Source organism: Varanus komodoensis, unplaced genomic scaffold (genome assembly GCF_004798865.1).
Source record: "Varanus komodoensis strain SLA01 unplaced genomic scaffold, ASM479886v1 scaffold5, whole genome shotgun sequence".
In the NCBI taxonomy this organism is placed as follows: domain Eukaryota; kingdom Metazoa; phylum Chordata; class Lepidosauria; order Squamata; family Varanidae; genus Varanus; species Varanus komodoensis.
This window is the reverse complement of record NW_025336087.1, coordinates 16,358,100-16,376,310: the sequence shown is the minus strand read 5'-3', so window position 1 is coordinate 16,376,310 and position 18,211 is coordinate 16,358,100. Positions and strand designations below refer to the sequence as shown.

General features: G+C 41.6%; 1 protein-coding gene across 1 annotated transcript in view; it reads right to left on the bottom strand.

The window, feature by feature from the left end:
* VCAN (versican) overlaps positions 1–18,211 on the bottom strand; it is a 147,055-nt gene that overhangs the window by 89,432 nt on the left and 39,412 nt on the right. The window contains exons 4-5 of the mRNA XM_044446193.1: positions 7,980–8,154; positions 7,740–7,867 (exon numbers count right to left, since the gene is read on the bottom strand). Coding sequence (XP_044302128.1) covers positions 7,740–7,867; positions 7,980–8,154 — 303 coding nt within the window. The remainder of the gene's footprint in view (positions 1–7,739; positions 7,868–7,979; positions 8,155–18,211) is intronic.

Genomic DNA, 18,211 nt, shown 5'->3' with positions numbered 1-18,211 from the left:
CAAGAACAGGGAAAGATTGTTTGGAGCAACTTCAGAGCAATTACCCCAACAAGATTTTAAGAGCTGTTAGCAAAATCAATAAAAGTATTAAAATATAATCTCCAAGATCAGTGCTTATTCTGGCCATGGAATATCACCGGCACTTGATGTTTAAATGGGGGGCTTAGACCCATCATATAGTCTGAGGTGCTGAATTATCTATCTGCAAGAGCCAAGGGTTCCAAACAAAAACAGCTTTGATATATTTTTTCCACATGTTCCAGAAAGACACAGAGTATCTCCATCTGGCAAGCCAGTGAGTGACGTACCCTTGAACATGAGAGCGATGCAGAAATGTTTAGAAAGAAGCGTGGGGAGGGGAATCGAGTGTTAAAACTCATCTGCAATGTTTTGATAGGTGGAATCCACACCGAGAGTACCTCAGCAGACTGATCAAGGCAAGCTCCCAGGCCAGGAGTAAGAGAGGAAAGGAGCTTAGCTCTGGCCATACACTGCAATAACAGGGCTGACATGGAAACCATGACAATCTTTGGATTACAGACAGCAATGCAATTTGTATTGGTTTTGGCCCCAGTTTTGGGTGATTGTTTCTGCCCAAAAAGAATCTCCAGATTTTCCTCTTGTGTGTATTTGCATGGCTCAGTTTTAAAAGCACCTGCCTAAGCTTCTTTTTATTGCAGTTAAATACAGCAAGGCAGAGTTGGCAGCCAATTTTTTTTGCCTTAGACCCACCCCCACAGAAAAAAGAAATCTCTCCTGCCTCCTATGCCAGAAACCTTGATCTCTTGGGAGATTACCAGCTAGTATTGTTTCCTCTGAGACTCAGTTCACATACTTGGCTGCATATGGGAGGAGAATGAAATAAAGTTATTTATTTCATTTCTTTATACAGTTCTTTGTCCACCCCACCCCACCCCAAGGCCACAAAGGTGAAATTCAAATTAAAACCTATAAATAATAAGTGATTGGCATAGTAAATGAAATAAAAACATGGAAGGAAAAACACATATTTAAAATGGCAAGCAGATTGCCATTTTAAACACCAAATAGAACATAAAAATAAGAAAGCAAAGAACCAGTCTAACCAATCCAGGGGAAGAGTTGCTATGTTCCCAGTCTACCAACCTAACATGTTTAGGTAATAAGGAGTGCAGCAGGGCCTCCAAAGCCATCTTAAACCAAATGAAAGTTCATCTGGAAGGAGTAGACTTCAGATATCCATGTGTCCTTCTTACAAAAGACTTGCCCACGCCAGGGTTCTGCCATAGGCCAATGCATTTTGAGCTATATGTCTCATCTGTGTCATCTGCATGGAGGTATCTAAAGCAAGCCCAGCCAGAGACATGTTGCTGCCCAAAACAGAACAGCAAATCTCCCTCCCTTCCATTCACTCAAGGTGTATAAGATTGTGGCACCAGAAGCCTCTCCCTGGTAACTGAATGGCAATAGAGCAAATTAAGTATGGCCCTCTGTGTCATCCCAAATCATTGCTCTGCCGCATGGTAGGGCAAGCTCTGTGGTGTTCCCTCCACTTGTAGCAACATCATTTCAGTAAACCAGACATTCACCAGCCACATAGGGGGTCTGTCAATCCCTGTTGATCACTAGTATATCCAAATTACAGGTGAAATAGTTCAAGTCTAATGTCTTAAATCCAAGGTCATGTAATGGACTTCCATTTGCATGACAGGACTTCTTCTTGCAACCCCTCATGCCCTTCCAGGTCCGCTTCAGTGGGTCCCTCAGCCCCGAAGCATATTTGGAGAGCATACAATGAGCTTCAGGTGGGGAGAAAATAAACTTTCCAATGGGGGACATTCAGGGTTAGTTTGTGCCCTGACTGAAAGTCTGAAAAGGAAGAAAAGCAAACTAAAACATAACCTAAAATACAATCAGTAATAATAAACAAAAGGATCTGCACTGATGAACCTGTCCAAGCAACTGTAATATAAGTACCTTAGGCTAATTTCAGTGCTTCTTTCCTGAAATACAGTATCTTTCTCCCACCTCTGGCTTAGCACTGCAAGATGCAACCCCATTTTGGAGAAATTTAATTTTCTCTAACTCACTTTATTCCACTGCAAGAATCTGTGTGAACCAAAAATAAATGTGACTTCATTGTTATAAAAGTAAACTCAGCGTTCACATTGCCAGATGCTGGGAACAAAAAGAGAGGACAGCTCACTCCTCCATCGTGTTCTATTTGAAACGTCTGTTGGGACTTGCATCTGTGAGGACAGAGTGCTGTGTTGGAGTGTTCCTTGGTGTAATCCTGCATAGGCCAGTTCTTGCCTTTCCCACCTCTCTGGTCAAAATGACAATTTTGTGGCTTTCTTTTTTTCCTGGCATATTCCACAATTATGCAGATGTGGGAAGCATCAATTATCTCAGCAGCTCTCAAGACCATTAATGATCCTATCCTTCTGAGTCTTGCTACCACTTTGCAGTGTTTTGAAAAACAGTGCTGGAGCACTACTGCTTATGTATCTTGGGAGCCAAACTGCAAAATTCCTCAACCCTTCAGCTCCCTAATTAATTCACATACTAATACTAATGCTATTATTTTATTTCCACGGCAAAAAGGGTGTAATGTGCAAAAGAGGAGCCAGAGCTGCCATGCACAGAGCATTCCAAGCTGTTTCTTCTGCACAGTCAAATCTACAACTTTTTTTCTTCCAGATCTGCAGCAGACTTGATACAAGCTAATACTGACTATGAGAAGGCACTGTGTGGCTATTCCATCCTTTTCAACTGATTTTCCTCAGCAAGAAAAAAGATGGAAGAATCATTAGGAAAACACAGGAGGATTACACATGGATGATGCTGATAATGTCTGGAAATCGAGTCCATGTACAAGGCAAGGCCATTGCACATTAAGGGCCTAACCTGGAAATACCTGCAAGCTATTCCCAGGAAAAACAGGAGCTAAATTTCATGGAGAGGTCAAGAGGAGAATAAGCTTGTAGATACTTGTACTGGAAAAAAGAAGGAATGAATGGCTTGGAATGAAGGCTTGGTTGTGATGTTACATGTCTGGCAGTGCTGCAGTGGGTCAAGGGGAACTGGGGATGCTACTGTCCCTTATGGGTCTGCCATGTTGCTTATATAAGCCATGACATATTTCACCCACTGGCAGCTTTGAATGAAGCTCATGGCAAACCATTGAAGTCAATGGAACCACCTCAAAGAAAACAACTTCACCACTTATGTACCTTGTCTTATTTACACAGCAGGTTCTGGCATTGTCCATTTTGAAATAGCCAACTTAAAGTGTGGCTATTACCTTTAAAGCTTTGAACGGCTTAGGACCAGGTTACTTGAAGGAGCATCTCTTTCCATATAGAACTGCTTGGACACTAAGATGATCTTGCGAGGTCCTTTCCTACGTGTCCCCAACATATCAAGTAAAGTGGGCAGCTTTTGGGAATGGGCTGTTTCAGTGGTGTTATCCTGGATGTAGAAACCTCCACACACAGAATCTCATCTGGGCACTTTTACTGTGGTCTTTTCAGAAACAAGTGAATACTTTTATTTTCCTGTCAGGCTTTCCAGTCTTTTGTTTTAAAATTTACATCCAGTCACTGTTAGTTTTTTTCTCTCTCTTTAGCTTTATTTTATAGGAAGAGTGTTAATGTTACTTATTACTCTTGTTAATATTATTTGTTTTTTGTGATGTGTTTTATGGGTTTAGCTCTAAACCTACAGCTTAACTACCTAGAGAGCTTTGGTTCTTGTGTGCTATGGAAATATAATTAATAAATGGAAATGATAAGCATGCTCAGTATTGCTTGCAGACTCACATCAGCTTTCAGGCAATACCGTTTCCAGAACTGAGGTTTGTAGTTGTTTTTCATACCAGTTTAAGATTGAGCTATTTTGCAATATACTGGTTCTCCTTTGCAAATGGATTATGAATGCTCACTTACTGGTATTTTTCAAATATGGAAAATATGCAAGGAACATCTGTTTTTATATTGCTTTTCTTGACTAAAAGATATCAAGGTGCATCATGGGAAATTGTATGTTAGAATTTCCCATTACCCCTCCATAAAACAACTTTCCTACCACTCCCTGATTGCATCTTATATGGCAATGGCTTAACAGCTATACCATTAGTGAGATACGGAAAATAAGCCTTAGTAAGAGCCAAGTTTCCATTTTGCACTAGTACCCACCAAATATTAATGCCATGTTTCTCTACAGAGTCGAACAAAATAAGCATCCTTTGATTGTTTGGCTACAAAACTCTAACGGGACATTACTTCGTCAATCCGTTCAGGTCTGTGTGCAGGCATATCAACAACATCAAAGGGTGGCCAAACATCCAACTTGACAGAGGAGGATCCACTCTTTGACGAGCTGCCTGGTCCAGATCCAGTTTAAAGATAAATACCATTGGAAGGGAGAACATGCCCTTGAAACTGCCCTTGAACAATGAGCACCTGAATAGCCGGGTGAGCAGATTCATGGTTTCCCTCTATTCTGGTGAGATCAAATCACAGTAATTCTGTTTAAATGTACATCTGCATCTATAAATTGTTATATCCACTTTTTCTGAAAAACGGTGTCTTTTATCCTCTTTTTTGAAAATGCATTTTCTCTTGTTTGGCCACATGTGCTCATGTGCTTTTTACAAGATTGTCTCATTAATCGAGTCATCAGGAAGTTCACCATTGCTTATAACAGGAGATATTCCAAGAGACATGAAATGCACCCATCTCACCTCTAGCTGGACAAAATGCTGTTTGGACCCCATGAGTGTTTTACTAATTCTAACTATGCTGCTCTTAAATCAAATGCAAAACATTTTTCATGAAAAATTATGAGGTTATTTATATGCCTTCCACATCAAGGCAACATAAAATAAGGATAGCAAAACACAGTAAAAGCAATAAAAGTATCAGCATAAATGTCAACAAATTATATGGCTTTTCCTGAAGAGGAAAAGTGTGCAAATCCTTCACTGTCCATGTCTAAGGGTGCCCATAAGATTATTGAAAGCCTGAGGTCATAACATGAAATAATAAATATCTGAGAGTAAGCCACACTGAACTCATTGGGACTTAATTACAGATAAGAAAGCATAGGTGGAGAGTTGGCGAGAGCCTAAATCATGCATATTTTAATGTTTGTTTTGCCAAACAAATGAAATTAGTATGGTAAATTCATAACATATTCAACAAATGTCTTTTCCAAGGTCTCCCCACCCTCTTAATAATGACATCTGGTGTAAAGCTCTCCAGTACAGAAGCTGAATGTATTTTGACACCCAATGTTCCATATATATAATGATGTCTGTATTTCATTAAGGATCAAATATTCTGAGCATGGCCATCCCAAGGACCACGGGATGTCTCGGATTCTCTTCCTACAGTTATAGGCACTGCTACAATTTCAGAAGGACACTACATCATCCAAGCCATCTCCTGTCCCTTCACAGCTACCATAGAAAGCAGCCCCTGCTTTCCAAAATCACAAACCTGGTCTCAGAGGACCTTGGAAAGGTCAAAGGGGGGCCTTCTGTTAGGTGGAAGGCAAGCGAGAAAGCTCAACACAGAAAATCCTGTGGCTCTTCAGCACTGCTCCCACCAGCATGCCTTTGCCAGATGGGATCAAAGGCCTGTCTAGGGGAGAAAAAAATTAGAGGAAGGAGAAATGAAAATCACCTCCATCTCACTTCTGCTCTGTCAGCAGCAGCCTGGTAGAGCACTGGATACTTGAAAGCCTTTAAGATCAAGGGCTTCCAGTGGGTGTTGAGTAGATAGGGTTACAGCACCCCAAGGCATCTGCATCAGCTGTCCCAGGGTGATTGGTCCATCAATGGCAATGGAACCTCTCATAGAAGAATATGCCATTAAAACTTCAGAGTAACTGATATACATCGCTTTAACAATCTTGCTGTTCAGCTGTTCAGTTGTGTCCAACTGTAAGTGATCCTATGGGCCAAATCTCACCACACTTCCCAATCCTGTGCCACCTCTTTCAGCTGAACTATCCTCTGGCTCACATCCTCTTTGATGGAGTCTAACCACCTTGCTCTTTGGCAACCTGGTTTTCTCTTGCATTCCAAGCATCATATCTTTCTATTTAACAAGCTGGCTGGTTGTTTTCAGCCAGCCTAATATCCTCCATTGGGGTGGGGGAGGTGGATATCCTCAAAACAGTCTTCTTCCAGCTTGGTGCTCTGCAAACTATATACAGGTAGAGGGTGATGGGAGTTGAAGTCCAAGATATGTGAAGAGCACTTGAATGGGGAAACTTGCCTCAAAGCATTGGTTCCATGCCAGCACAAAAGGTTTTCAGCATAATTGGCAATGCTAGTAATAAACATTTCTGCAGAGCAAGGTGAGAGATTAAAGCTCTCAAAGGTATGCCAAAGCACACCAACACTAACATCCATTAGCACCTGCACCTGTGAACATATCAGGAAGCCTCTAGGAAGCTCTCCAGTCTGTTTCGTGATCCTACTATAATGTCCCTTGCCTTCTATATCTCTTCTCCTCTTAAGTTACAAGATTTTCTGTGGTCAAGAATATTTTTGGTTTTAAACAACGCAACTCAGCTCACCCAAGATGGGGACCTGGATGCCAGGCACCAACTGCCTCCACTAGCAAGTCTTGGCTCTGTAGAGATATTGGCTTACCAAACCAAGCAAACCCTTCCCCATCACTGGCTATGCTGTAGTCAGCAAATAGCATGTAGGCTCAACATTCTCTAGCCTTGCTGCAAACTGTAGAACTTTTTTTCCTTGCAAAAATTTGTACGGATTGGACAGTGAGCAAAAATACTTACCTGTTTAAGAAAGTTGCATGTATGAGACTGCACTAAATACTAAAATGCTATATTATGTTTCTTTTCTTTCTGCCTGTGCCGATAGAGAATGCTTCAGGAAATAAGCAACCTTTGTCACTGGGCTGATTCGTAAGACATGCTGCAGCTTATAGGCTGGACATGCACATGGTGGGCATATCGTGAGTGGAGCCAGCTGGGGCTGGAGGTCAGACTAGATGGCCCGGGAGACCCCTTCTGACTCGCTCTGTTTCTATGTCTCTTGTCATGGATATTTCACCCATGGTGACTTATGCTGCATGCCGGTGCCATTTTGAACGGCATTTTGACCCCTGTCCTGAGGTTGCTGTACTGTGGAAACATGGGCACACAGTGTTATGTGAGGGGTTCAATAACAGAGGGCTACCAAAACCCAAGAGTTCCATGTAGGATGCTTAACCTTTGCATAATATGGTGGTCAGGTAAAGCCAACATGGTAACCCCCATGCCGGGTGTTGCATATTAAAAACATTGGCCTGAACTCACCACTGCTCATCGTGGCCTAAATGGCTCCCAGTATGCCTGGCATGGTGTGTGAACCAGGTCATTGTGTTAAGTGGAGCTTACTCGCTAGTAAGTGATACTGTCTTTGCAATGCCTTGCATATATGATGAAATTATAGTAACGAAATCCTTACATTTACTGTAATAAAATCCATAAATTAGAAATGAAAGACTGGTATCTCTTTCTGTCTCAAGGAGACTAATAAGTGTTAAGTTGTCATAGACAACTTGGATTTGTTTAACATTTCCTATGTTAAATGATTATAAACATTCTGAGTACTTTAGCTAAAGGTGCAACTAAAGTGCCTACAGTGTTGGATTGTCCTAAACAACCTGGATGTGGTAACTGAACCTCTTGATTCCATTTTAGCCATCATGTATAATACTCAAAATAAGGGTTTTGCTTACCTTTTAAGCTTCCCACATAGCAATAGGCATCATAAGTTTCATTGGGAAGACGACGCCCATAGGATCTGACTCCTTCCTTTCCCATCATGTCTCCGTAGCAGCCAACTCTAGGTTGTCTGATGGGATATCTGCAATAGAGCAAGTGCACGATGGACATGGTCACGCTTCATTTGCAGCTACAGATGCAAGAAAGCTCTTTCTTTTAGAATGGGCAGATAAGAAACTACTTGATCATCTCACCTAACAGTCTGGTCAGCCAGCCAGCCAGCATCACATTGCTCAAATCCATCCTCATATGCAGCTTTGAGCTGATCAGCGTTCGCTATTACAGCACCATTCTCCAAACAAACCTTCTGAGCCTGCTTGAAATTCAGGGTGTACCTACTAGACGCTGCACGATAATGAAACACAACACCTGCAAAAACAGGAAACCCACACTAGTCACTCCTGTTGCGTTCACATTTACGTTCATAGAAAGTATTCTAGCCTGGGTGGATGGCAGGGTTAGAAATAGCATGCAGGAAGGCTCTCTGGTTTTATTCTATGCCACCATGACCTGTGTAAGTAACTAATTTTGATTGGCCTGCCTTTGGTCCAGTATATTTATTTGTAAAATAGGGCTTCTTGTATTATTAATCATTATGGATCGAATCCAGAAAATTAAGGGAGGAAAGGTTTTGGGCACAGAAAGTTCTTCTGTCTGACTTTTGGGTGTCGCTCTGCCTGCCCCATGCACACATGCGGACACAAGCACCAACACACACACCACTCACCCAATTTGGCAAGATCCCTGCATCACTGTTAAGGGGCTAGAGAGGCTACTATGGGAAAGAGGTGAGGAACATCCACTTACACTAGGGCAGTTGACCTTGCATATGTCTGAATCTTACTCTTTAAGTATCAAGTTTTTGCATTTGTGTTTTGGCCAGTATGGAAATAAAGCTTTAATCAATGCCATGATGCCATTTTATGACACTGACAATTCTCTGTTCAATGCTGTGCTCCTAAAAAGAATGGATAAAGGGTCTGTACATGTCCATCTGCAGCTTGGGTTCAAAATCTTTAAGCTCTTCATATACCAGCTATGGGACTGTTCAATTGCCAAAGATTTTCCCAGCGACCGCTTTGGTCCCTGAGATCCACTGACAGACAGGCTTCACTAGGATGTACACTGCTCCCCCAGCTGAGAGATGCTTGTGATGTTAAAGGTGACTTAAGATGGTTTGCTATGCATCTGAAATGAATGAAGATACTCCCATTCACGCTTGATGTGGTCCTTTAAATACGTGCTCTGTGACTATTTCAACCATTTCTTTAAGAAAGAATTCTGTACAAAATAGCCAGTCAAACAGCAAAGTCTGGAAAGAATGAGAAAGAAATACAGCATATGTTTCATGACAAAATAGGCCAAGGAAAGTATATTTTATGGCTAAAATGCAATCTCAGGTGACTGGGCTTCCACTTGCACAATGAACAATCCTTCTCTGCTTTTCCCTGCAGACACTCATGTTCTCCCAAAGCTACTCTCAAGGATCACTCAAGCCTCTGAAGTAGGTTTTGAGGACTCATGGGAATTGGGGTTGCTAAGGAAATTGCCCTTTCAGTGTTCTGCTACCAGAATTATGAGTGGCCATGTGTACTCTTTTGCAGGGTACAAGGCTTCATTAGATGGACTTCCACTGGACCTTCCTCTACTGGAAGGGCTGTCCTGTCCAGTTCTGGTTTAAAGATAGAGAACCATAAGAACTGTTTCCCATCAACAGTTTTAGAACCCAAACTGAACAGCAGGTTCCACTGGAAGCCACACGGATTACATGATCACAATCTTTTGCACTTTGGTGAGATGCCTTATATCTCTACCTGAATTATAGTATTTTAATAAATATAGTAAATATAATTTGTTTATACATATCAATTAGCATTAAATTGTTATCTTTTGTTGCCTTTGGTTTTGTGATGCATGTTGTCTATTCTAGGTTCCATATCCATCTAGTGGAAGGGATACTTAAAATCCGTTCTCTTTAGAAAAAAAAAAACTTTTCAAAAAGGCTGTTTTGAAATAACAACAAGAATAACAATAATAACAAAAGCTGAGGTTTCTCTTAGCATGAGAACAGTGTACAAAATATTAGTACATGGATCTGATTTTTAAAAGATCCCATAAGATTCAAGCCCATTTTGAAGATGAGTATTTTAAAAGTCTGTAATCCATAAAGGCTAATCTCTAGGCATTCCAGTGCAGCACAAAAAACAGTCCCAGGGAAAGGAAGGTTTCATGCTGTTTGAGATGTGTTCTTCTCTGCAGCATGCAAAGCCTGTTGCTAGACATGGCCGTGAGGTTTCCAAATCTGCAGCACACTTTTGGGAGATGCACAGATAACTGTGACTTTCAGGGACTGAACACAAAATCAGCCTGGGTGTCTCTCTCCGAAAGGAAAAGAAGTACAGGTGAGTCTATAAAGACTCCTACAGCAGTGGGAAACCTGTGCTTCTACAGCTGTTGTTGAACTACAACTGCCGCCATACCTTTCCACTGTCTGTGCTGCCTAGGGCTGATAATAGCTGCAGTCTAAAAACATCTGGGCAGCCACAAGCTGTCCACCACTGAAAGACAAGAGACTTGCTCTAGAGTAGGTAGAGTCATCAAGTCAGAATGTAGTCAAATGTCTTTTCTTATGTATTATTAGAGACATGGCATATGTTCTATGTATCAAATAAAAAACCATCAACTACATGCCAGACTGCAGCCCAAATCCCACTGAAATCAACTGGATTTCAGCACGGTTAGTGAGAATTCCAGCATGCAGTATTTCCATAGCATTCTTATGATCAGAATACATTTTCTCATCTGATGAAAATGTAGAATTATTCCACATCACCCAAATTCATTTGAAATGTATAATTGGTCTATGCTTGCAAGTAGTTTGCTAAAGTTTGGCCAAACCATTTTTGGAAGAGGCCCAAATCTAGGCATGCTTTTAATGTTATGAGACGATAGCAGAGAGGCAGCTAAACTTAGGTATATACAACTGTGGAATTTCCCACATGCTGCTGTCCAGTTTAAACTGATTTATAATCCCTTCGCCTTCCAGCCCAGTTAGGCATGTAATAGTAATAATGACAATTAATGACCTTCTACTACCACTTTATATTAAAATATACAAGTCAATAGCCATGGCAGTGACAGGTCTGCAAGACTGTTAAAAGTCTTGACTATGGTCCTAAAGGCTGAGGTGCTAGAAGACCCATTGGGTCCCACGTCAGACTATACAGCTCTATGGGCAAGGGGCACTTGAATCAAGTTGAATCAAGTCCAACAGTGATGGCCAGCCACGCTTACTGTGCCTTTATGTTGCCCTGTGATTCCGTGAAGTTTATAATGATGTGGTTTTACTTGTTAGAATGTGAGATCTTGTTATACTTGTTGTTATTTTTAATTGTATATATCTGTAACCCACCCAGAGAGCCTTGTGGCTAATTGCAGGCTGGGGCGGGGGGGGGGAGTCCAATAAATAAATAAAACTATGGACCATTTTTCTTCATTTTTGTACAACAGGCCATAGCATCTGATGTTGAGATTAATGCTAAGAGAACCAATGCATGTATACTCATAAACAAACTTCACTGGTTACATAGAGCTGCATCCAACGTTGATTTTACATAGAGCAGATAAACAAACATGCAAACAAGAGCAAACTGTGTCTGAAATGCAGTTGAAGCAAAATTGGCAGCCAAGTTCTATCACATTAGTACATCAATTTGAAGAGGGGCTGCCATGGGGTGGAGGTCTTCCTTCTGTGTGTTTTTATACATATTCCACAAAAGGAGTGAACAAATAAAGAAAGAGAGAAGCAAACCACAACAGTTTAACAATTGTGCTGAAATTCAGGCAAGCAAGATTAATATAAATGCCAGAGACATTGCCAAGAGCCATTCCAGGGAACTGGATATTAATATTCTTCAGTTTTATTCACTCTTGCAAGGACTGTGGGATCCTATCTAGTTTTATGTTACTTGGTTCTTTTTTTTGGGGTGGGGATAACTTCCCCTGATTCCTTCAAACAGAACATTAAATATTATCATAAGAAGTGATATAATCATTTGTCAGATATGTGGAATTGGCTGTTATCATTGTCCATTTTAATTTTCCCAGTATTCACAGCATAATAATTTCTTGTAATCATTTAATAAAGCTTACAACAGCTTTATTTTAAAAGGAAGAGGCTTTCTTGAAAATACACAGACTTTCTTTTCAGTATTAAATGGTTATTTACAATAGCTTGTTGTTGATGCATCTATAGATGGCTGGACACAGCTAATAAAACTGTCATATTAAAATGGCCTGCTAATTAATGAATGGTTTTAGTGGTACATATTACACTTGTTCTAATAATCTTTGCCAGGAGTTTAACTGGTCCCCGTGTTAAGAAATGACCTTTAGTTTTAGAGTCCAATTTATCCATTGAAATGCACCAAAAATAAAGTGCAATGAAAAATGTTCACAAAGCTAGTATTGTAGACAGGCAAACACTGAGGCAGTCAGAAACAGGGTTGCCAGATTACTAGATAAAAATTGGCTTGGCCTGCTTATGTGCCTTTGTCACAGCTTGATCACAGAAATCAGCAGATGAGGTTTCACAGCACTGAGATAAGTAGCAGCATCTGATAAAGTCTGAAGATTAAATTTCTGTTACAGCAGCACAAGCAGGAGCTGGTAGGAATATAGAAGAATTTCGTTCCAGTTCACAATTCATTCACACTCCCCACTTGCAAGCCCAAATGCAGGAACACATCCTCTTGAAAAATATTTGCAAATTCCTAAATTTGCAATCCAGTTTTAAAAAAGGCATATTTTGAACAATCTTCACTTTAAGATGCACATTAAAAAAACCAAACAAATGAGAAGGGTGTACTTTTGAAAACTGCGTGTAGAACTGTACCATTTTTCAGACAAGCAATAATAACAACCAAAATCTGGGTTGCAAATGAGAAGGGGACAAGACTAAATGAGCTGTGAAATGAAGATCAGGAAACTTCAGCAAACTTGAACTGGTTCCCCCACCCCTAGCAACTGATGAACAATCAGGCAACTTTAATGACAAATCTTGTGCCTTCATTCCAAGGCCAATAAGGTTGCAGAGAATCTGAAAGTAGGTAAAGTACTATGTGGGGTATTTGGCCAATTCATGAGGGCTTTTCAGCTGCCTCCATTCCCCTGGCAACCCCATACACTGTCTCATGAAGACTGTACCAAAAGCTGGGGCTCCTCAGATTGCCATCTCATAATGATGGTGCTACAGGGTGCAGAGAGAAAGGGAACAACAGAGGTAGGTACAGAGATGCAAAGAAGAGAAACATGGGGATGCAGAGAGGAGGAAGCAATGTGGTGAGGAAACAACAGGAATGTTTATAGAATCATAGAATAGTAGAGTTGGAAGGGGTCATGAAGGCCATTGGGTCCAACCCTCTGCTGTTCCAGGGCACACCATCCCACTCAGATGGCTGTCCAGTTTCTTTCTGAATGTCTCTAGTGTAGGAGATCCCACCACCTCTCTAGGCAGCTGGTTGCACTGTTATATTGCTCTGTCAGTGAGAAAGCTTTTCCTGATGTCCAGCCTGACTCTGGGTTGCCGCAACTTGAATTGATTATTCCGCATCCTACACTCTGGCATCAACAAGAAGAGAGCATGACCTTCCTATTTGTGACAGCCTCTGAGGTACTTATAGAGGGATATCATCCCCCCCCCCCCCCCCCAGCAGTCTTCTCTTCTCAAGGCTGAACCTGCCCAGTTCTCTCAGGCTCTCCTCATAGGGCACTGTTTAGGTGCATAGTACAGCTGGTCCATAGTATGGCTGGACACCTGCCAGGGAGTCACATCTGAACAGGAACCACTGCTGAGAGCCTCATTTTTCTTCTTCGCCCATTGCAGTCATCCCATTCACCAGCATCTCACCCAGACAACAGAGGTGGTGAGATGGAGGAGCAGGAGATGCCACTGCTTACTCACTCGGTGGCTCTCTGCCTGTCAAGTGACGAAATGGTATCAATGATGCAGAATAGGAAGGGGGCAGTAGCACTGACAGCAGCGTTGAGAAGGTAGACACTGCGGGAGGGGATGATTGAGGGTGTCTTGCCCAAAGGGATGGCACTGCCTCTATCCATATAGCCTACCTGGGGAGACAGGGGGCGGCACCACCTACCGCGAAAGCCAGTGTGCTGTAGTGGTTAAGAGCGCAGGACGGGACTCAGGCGATCTGGGTTCTAGTCCCCGCTCAGCCACAGAGCCAACTGGGTGACTTTCAGCCAGCCTGAGACTCTCAGCCCAGCCTATCTCACAGGGTTGTTGTTGTGGAGTTAATACTGAGAGCAGTAGGAGGAGAATGATGGGAGCTGCTTTGAGTTCTTTAAAAAGTAAGATATCAGTCTAATAAATAAGTAAATAAATGCCCCACTAATGTCTACCCATTGTGTGGAACATCAGCAAGGGATCTGTGCACACCCAGCTGCATGAGCCTAGGCTTTCCACACCGGCAGTAAAACAGCGCCATCTCCCACAAGTGGGCAAAGCATATGTGCCTACAGCTATCGACACAGGAGAACACTTAGTGTGCGTGTGCTGCTTGTATGCCCTGCTCAATGCATGGACGACTGGGATAAGGTTGACGATGGTATGGGCGCTGTAGCTTGAATGCAGCAGCCACACTCATGACAAGGACAAGAAGGTCCATACATCTTGCACCAAGTTCTGGCCCACTTACGCTACTTGCTTTATGTTTCCAAGCCCAATTCAAGTTGTGGGGCTTGCCCTCTAGAGCCTCACTCACCTTGATCTTGATGAACCATCTTTGCCAGAATAAGCCTACCTGTACGCTAAATTCATCATCTAAGGTCTCCTTTGAGAGAGGCTTGGAAGGTAGAAACAAAGGAGGGGAACTTCTCAATGGTTCCCCAGTGATGGAATCCTCAATGCCAGCCTGACCTGAACGTTGTTATCTTGCTGTACCAGGTTAAGAACGTCCTCTTTTCCCAGCATTCAGTAGCATGTAATGATGTTTTAATTAGGTCTTGAACTTTTCTTAGTGTTGATTGTGTAAAATTGTTTTAACATTGAGATGTATGTGCATCTCTGCTTATGCTGTTTGCTTTCATTTATATGTAAATGATTTTATAATGTATTTTTAAGGATTTAATCTTTGCAAACTGCCCAAAGAGCTTTGATTATGCAATGAATTAATGAGATGTCCTACAGAGAGTACACTACCGGGGAGATGGAGACAAAGGAGATTAGCAGAATGAGCTAAAACAACACTGTATTTAACATAACAACAGAAATGCTTTGCCCTGGCCAATGCAATAGTTAGATTCCTTGCATTGGTAACAGTGTAATCCTATACAAGTGTACAAAGAAGTTAAGTCCCACTGACGTGAATTGGAAACACTCCCAAAAAATTGGGTCTAAGATTGCATCCTAAAAGAATAAAAAAATCTCAGAGAGGATCTTGGGGTGGTTTGAACCTGATTTTCTGAGTATTCAGGAAACTCATTACATCAAAACTTTTCCTGCACAAGCTCAATGGAAATGTAGACGCTCTTGCACAGCTTTCATTAAGTTTAATGAAAAACATTCCTGGTGGGTTGTGCTAATATTCTCCCGCAGTGAAGACAAGAAGGAAAATCCACCAGAATTCTCCTACATAAGCTCCATCGAAATGCACTACGGAAGATTCCTTCCTTCCAGTACCTATGTTCTCACTTTCAACTTAATTCTTCCTACTTGCTGCTGAATCAAATCCAAACAAACAAGCTGATATCCATGAAAGCAACGCCATCCCTCCACATTAGTCAGGGAGACTCAGAAAAGGTTGATCTATTGCTGACACCCTGAGTTAATGAGGTTGTAAAAGAGAAAGTAGCTACATATAAAGATGTCACTTGCCACCCACTGGCAGTCTAGACCTGCACAAATCTTTTGAAGTTGTGTTGAATGCCTTGAGCTTTCCAAGGGACATTTCTTTTGATTTTGTACCCTACTTGGCTTGAACAACATACTGTGTGTTACAACTCCCGTCAGGGCAAAGTTGGTTTACAAAAGCAACTGGAAGCAGCATGGAAAAGTCAGCCAAGCTGCCCTACAGATTGATCTTGATGAGAAGAAGAGACAACGTTTGATGTCTAGTACAACTGCTGTAACAAGCAACAGAGGGGGAATTGGCTTTCCTGATACACACTCCTTAGGTCTATGAAATCTGTGTGGGCAAAGCTACATTTGGATTTTTTTACTTCATTTACTGCATGTCTTCCTAAGCACGTTTATCCTGAGGTATGTATTGAATACTCTATGCCAAGGTAGGCAACTAGTTTCAGCTATAACGTCCATGTGGGTTGGGGTTGATGGAAGTTGTAGTCTAAAACATCTGGAGGGCACCAAGTTGCCTAGCCTGTTTGTTCATCATAGAACTCTTAGAACAGAATCATTAGACCGGTTTAGATATAATGATCTCTGTGTAATAAGCCAAGCCTGCACATTCCCCCTACCCTTCTCCCAGTTCTTTGACAGTTCCAGACCTTGTCAAATCATAGTTTTCTGTTACATCTAAGCTGTAAAGGAGTGGTGCCATTTCTTTTTACTAATCAAGTTATAGAATTGGGATTGGATATGGTTTCACAAGCCCAAGAAATCTGGAGAGAAACATTTGGGGGTAAGACTCAATCTCAGACTCATGGTCTATTAGATTGAGCTTCAGTCTTGTCCCAAATAAACCATGAATTATTAGACAGCAGGTGCATCTGAACTGGTCCAACACCTTTCTTAGAACTACTCTGCCATTTGCAATGCACCTACATCACCAAACCTTAATCTAATTTGTGCATTTTTACACCGCTATCCAAGATGCTCAGGGTTTTCCACATTTTATCTTAACAAACTCCTTGAGAATAGAAAGCAGGTCCAAACTTGCCTAGTGAGCTTTGCGGCTGAATGGAGACTGAAAGCAAGACTAGGTGACATGACACAGACCCTACATGCACCTCTCGGGAGTCGAGATACTTTGTGAATCTGATGAACCTGGGTTATGCAAGACATAAGCACCCTTTGAATAACCCCAAACCGCAAGCGTAAGCACCACAAGCATTGTTTAACCCTCACAGAACTCCCACAAATGGGGACCACAAGACAGAATGGCCACCAAGTGGGGATTCCATATTCAAAAGAGCAGGTCTACATGCCCGGCACACTCAGTAGTCTCACCATGGGACAATAACCCCCATGGACTGTAATGCTCTTGAGCATTTCAGCATTTGGAAACACAGTTTTCCCTTCAAATCTTGAAATAATGTGAGCCAGATTTTTTGGAAACTAAAGTCAAGCTTGCTGAATATTTTTGGTCAGCAGTGTTTTCCCTGTTGCTGTGGTAAAGAAGTTAAGATATTTCCTTGATGAATGCAAACAAAGTAAACCATTTTGTAAACCGGTCTGGGAGCCATATATGGCTGTTGAATGATATAAAAAGCTATAAATAAATAAAGTCAAAACTATGTAGGTCTCCACACTTTCACAGCCACAATATTAATATAGTTACTATATTAGAGCCAGTGTGGTGCAGTAGTTAAGAAAGTTGCCCGGGGGACTTGGGAGACCCGCGTTCTAGTCTCCAGTCAGCCATGAAGTTCACTGGGTGACTCTGGGACAGACATCTCACTCTCAGACCAACCTCCCTCACAGGATTGCTGTTGTGAGCATAGAATGGAGCTATGTAAGCTGCCTTGGATTACTTACAAGAGGAAAAAGGTGGGATATAATGCAATGCAATGATAATGTAAATATACCATTATAGTTAATTGATTTGTAACAGTAGGGATCTTTTTTATCATTATTTTTAATGTATAATCTGCCTAAATATACCATTATAGTTAACTGATTTGTAACTTTGGTTCACAACACTGATACACTTTTAAATTATAATGCTCAGTAACGAGAGCTGCCAGTTGTCATTTAGCCACACATGTCTTCCCACTAGAGACTGCAACTGTGTCATTGCACAAATGCCAGCTGCTCTATTGTGTTTTCACCCTGATCTTCTTGCTTGTTTTCTGATCGCTTCAGTCACTCTGATCATTTTCGAAAGAATGCAAAACCACCCAGTGGAGGGCAGGCCATATGCTTTCCAGCTATCCTCCCTGAAGAATAAAACTTAGGAACATGATTGCATGCTACATAACCCTGAATCATTAGCAGTTGGAAAGCAAACAGAAAACTATCCTTTGTTGTATTTAAAAAGTCCCCCACACTTCAACTAGTCTGATGAAACTAGAAAGCCAAGTTTATCATTTGTGGCCAGTAATGCTTCTTCTGGTATTACTATGAAGGAGGAATGCTGTTTCCTCTGTGCATGCAAACAGCATCCTATTTAGATGAGAACAAGGGGAAAGTTCGCAGCCAGGATTAGTTTTTGACTGTCTTTCGTGCACACTG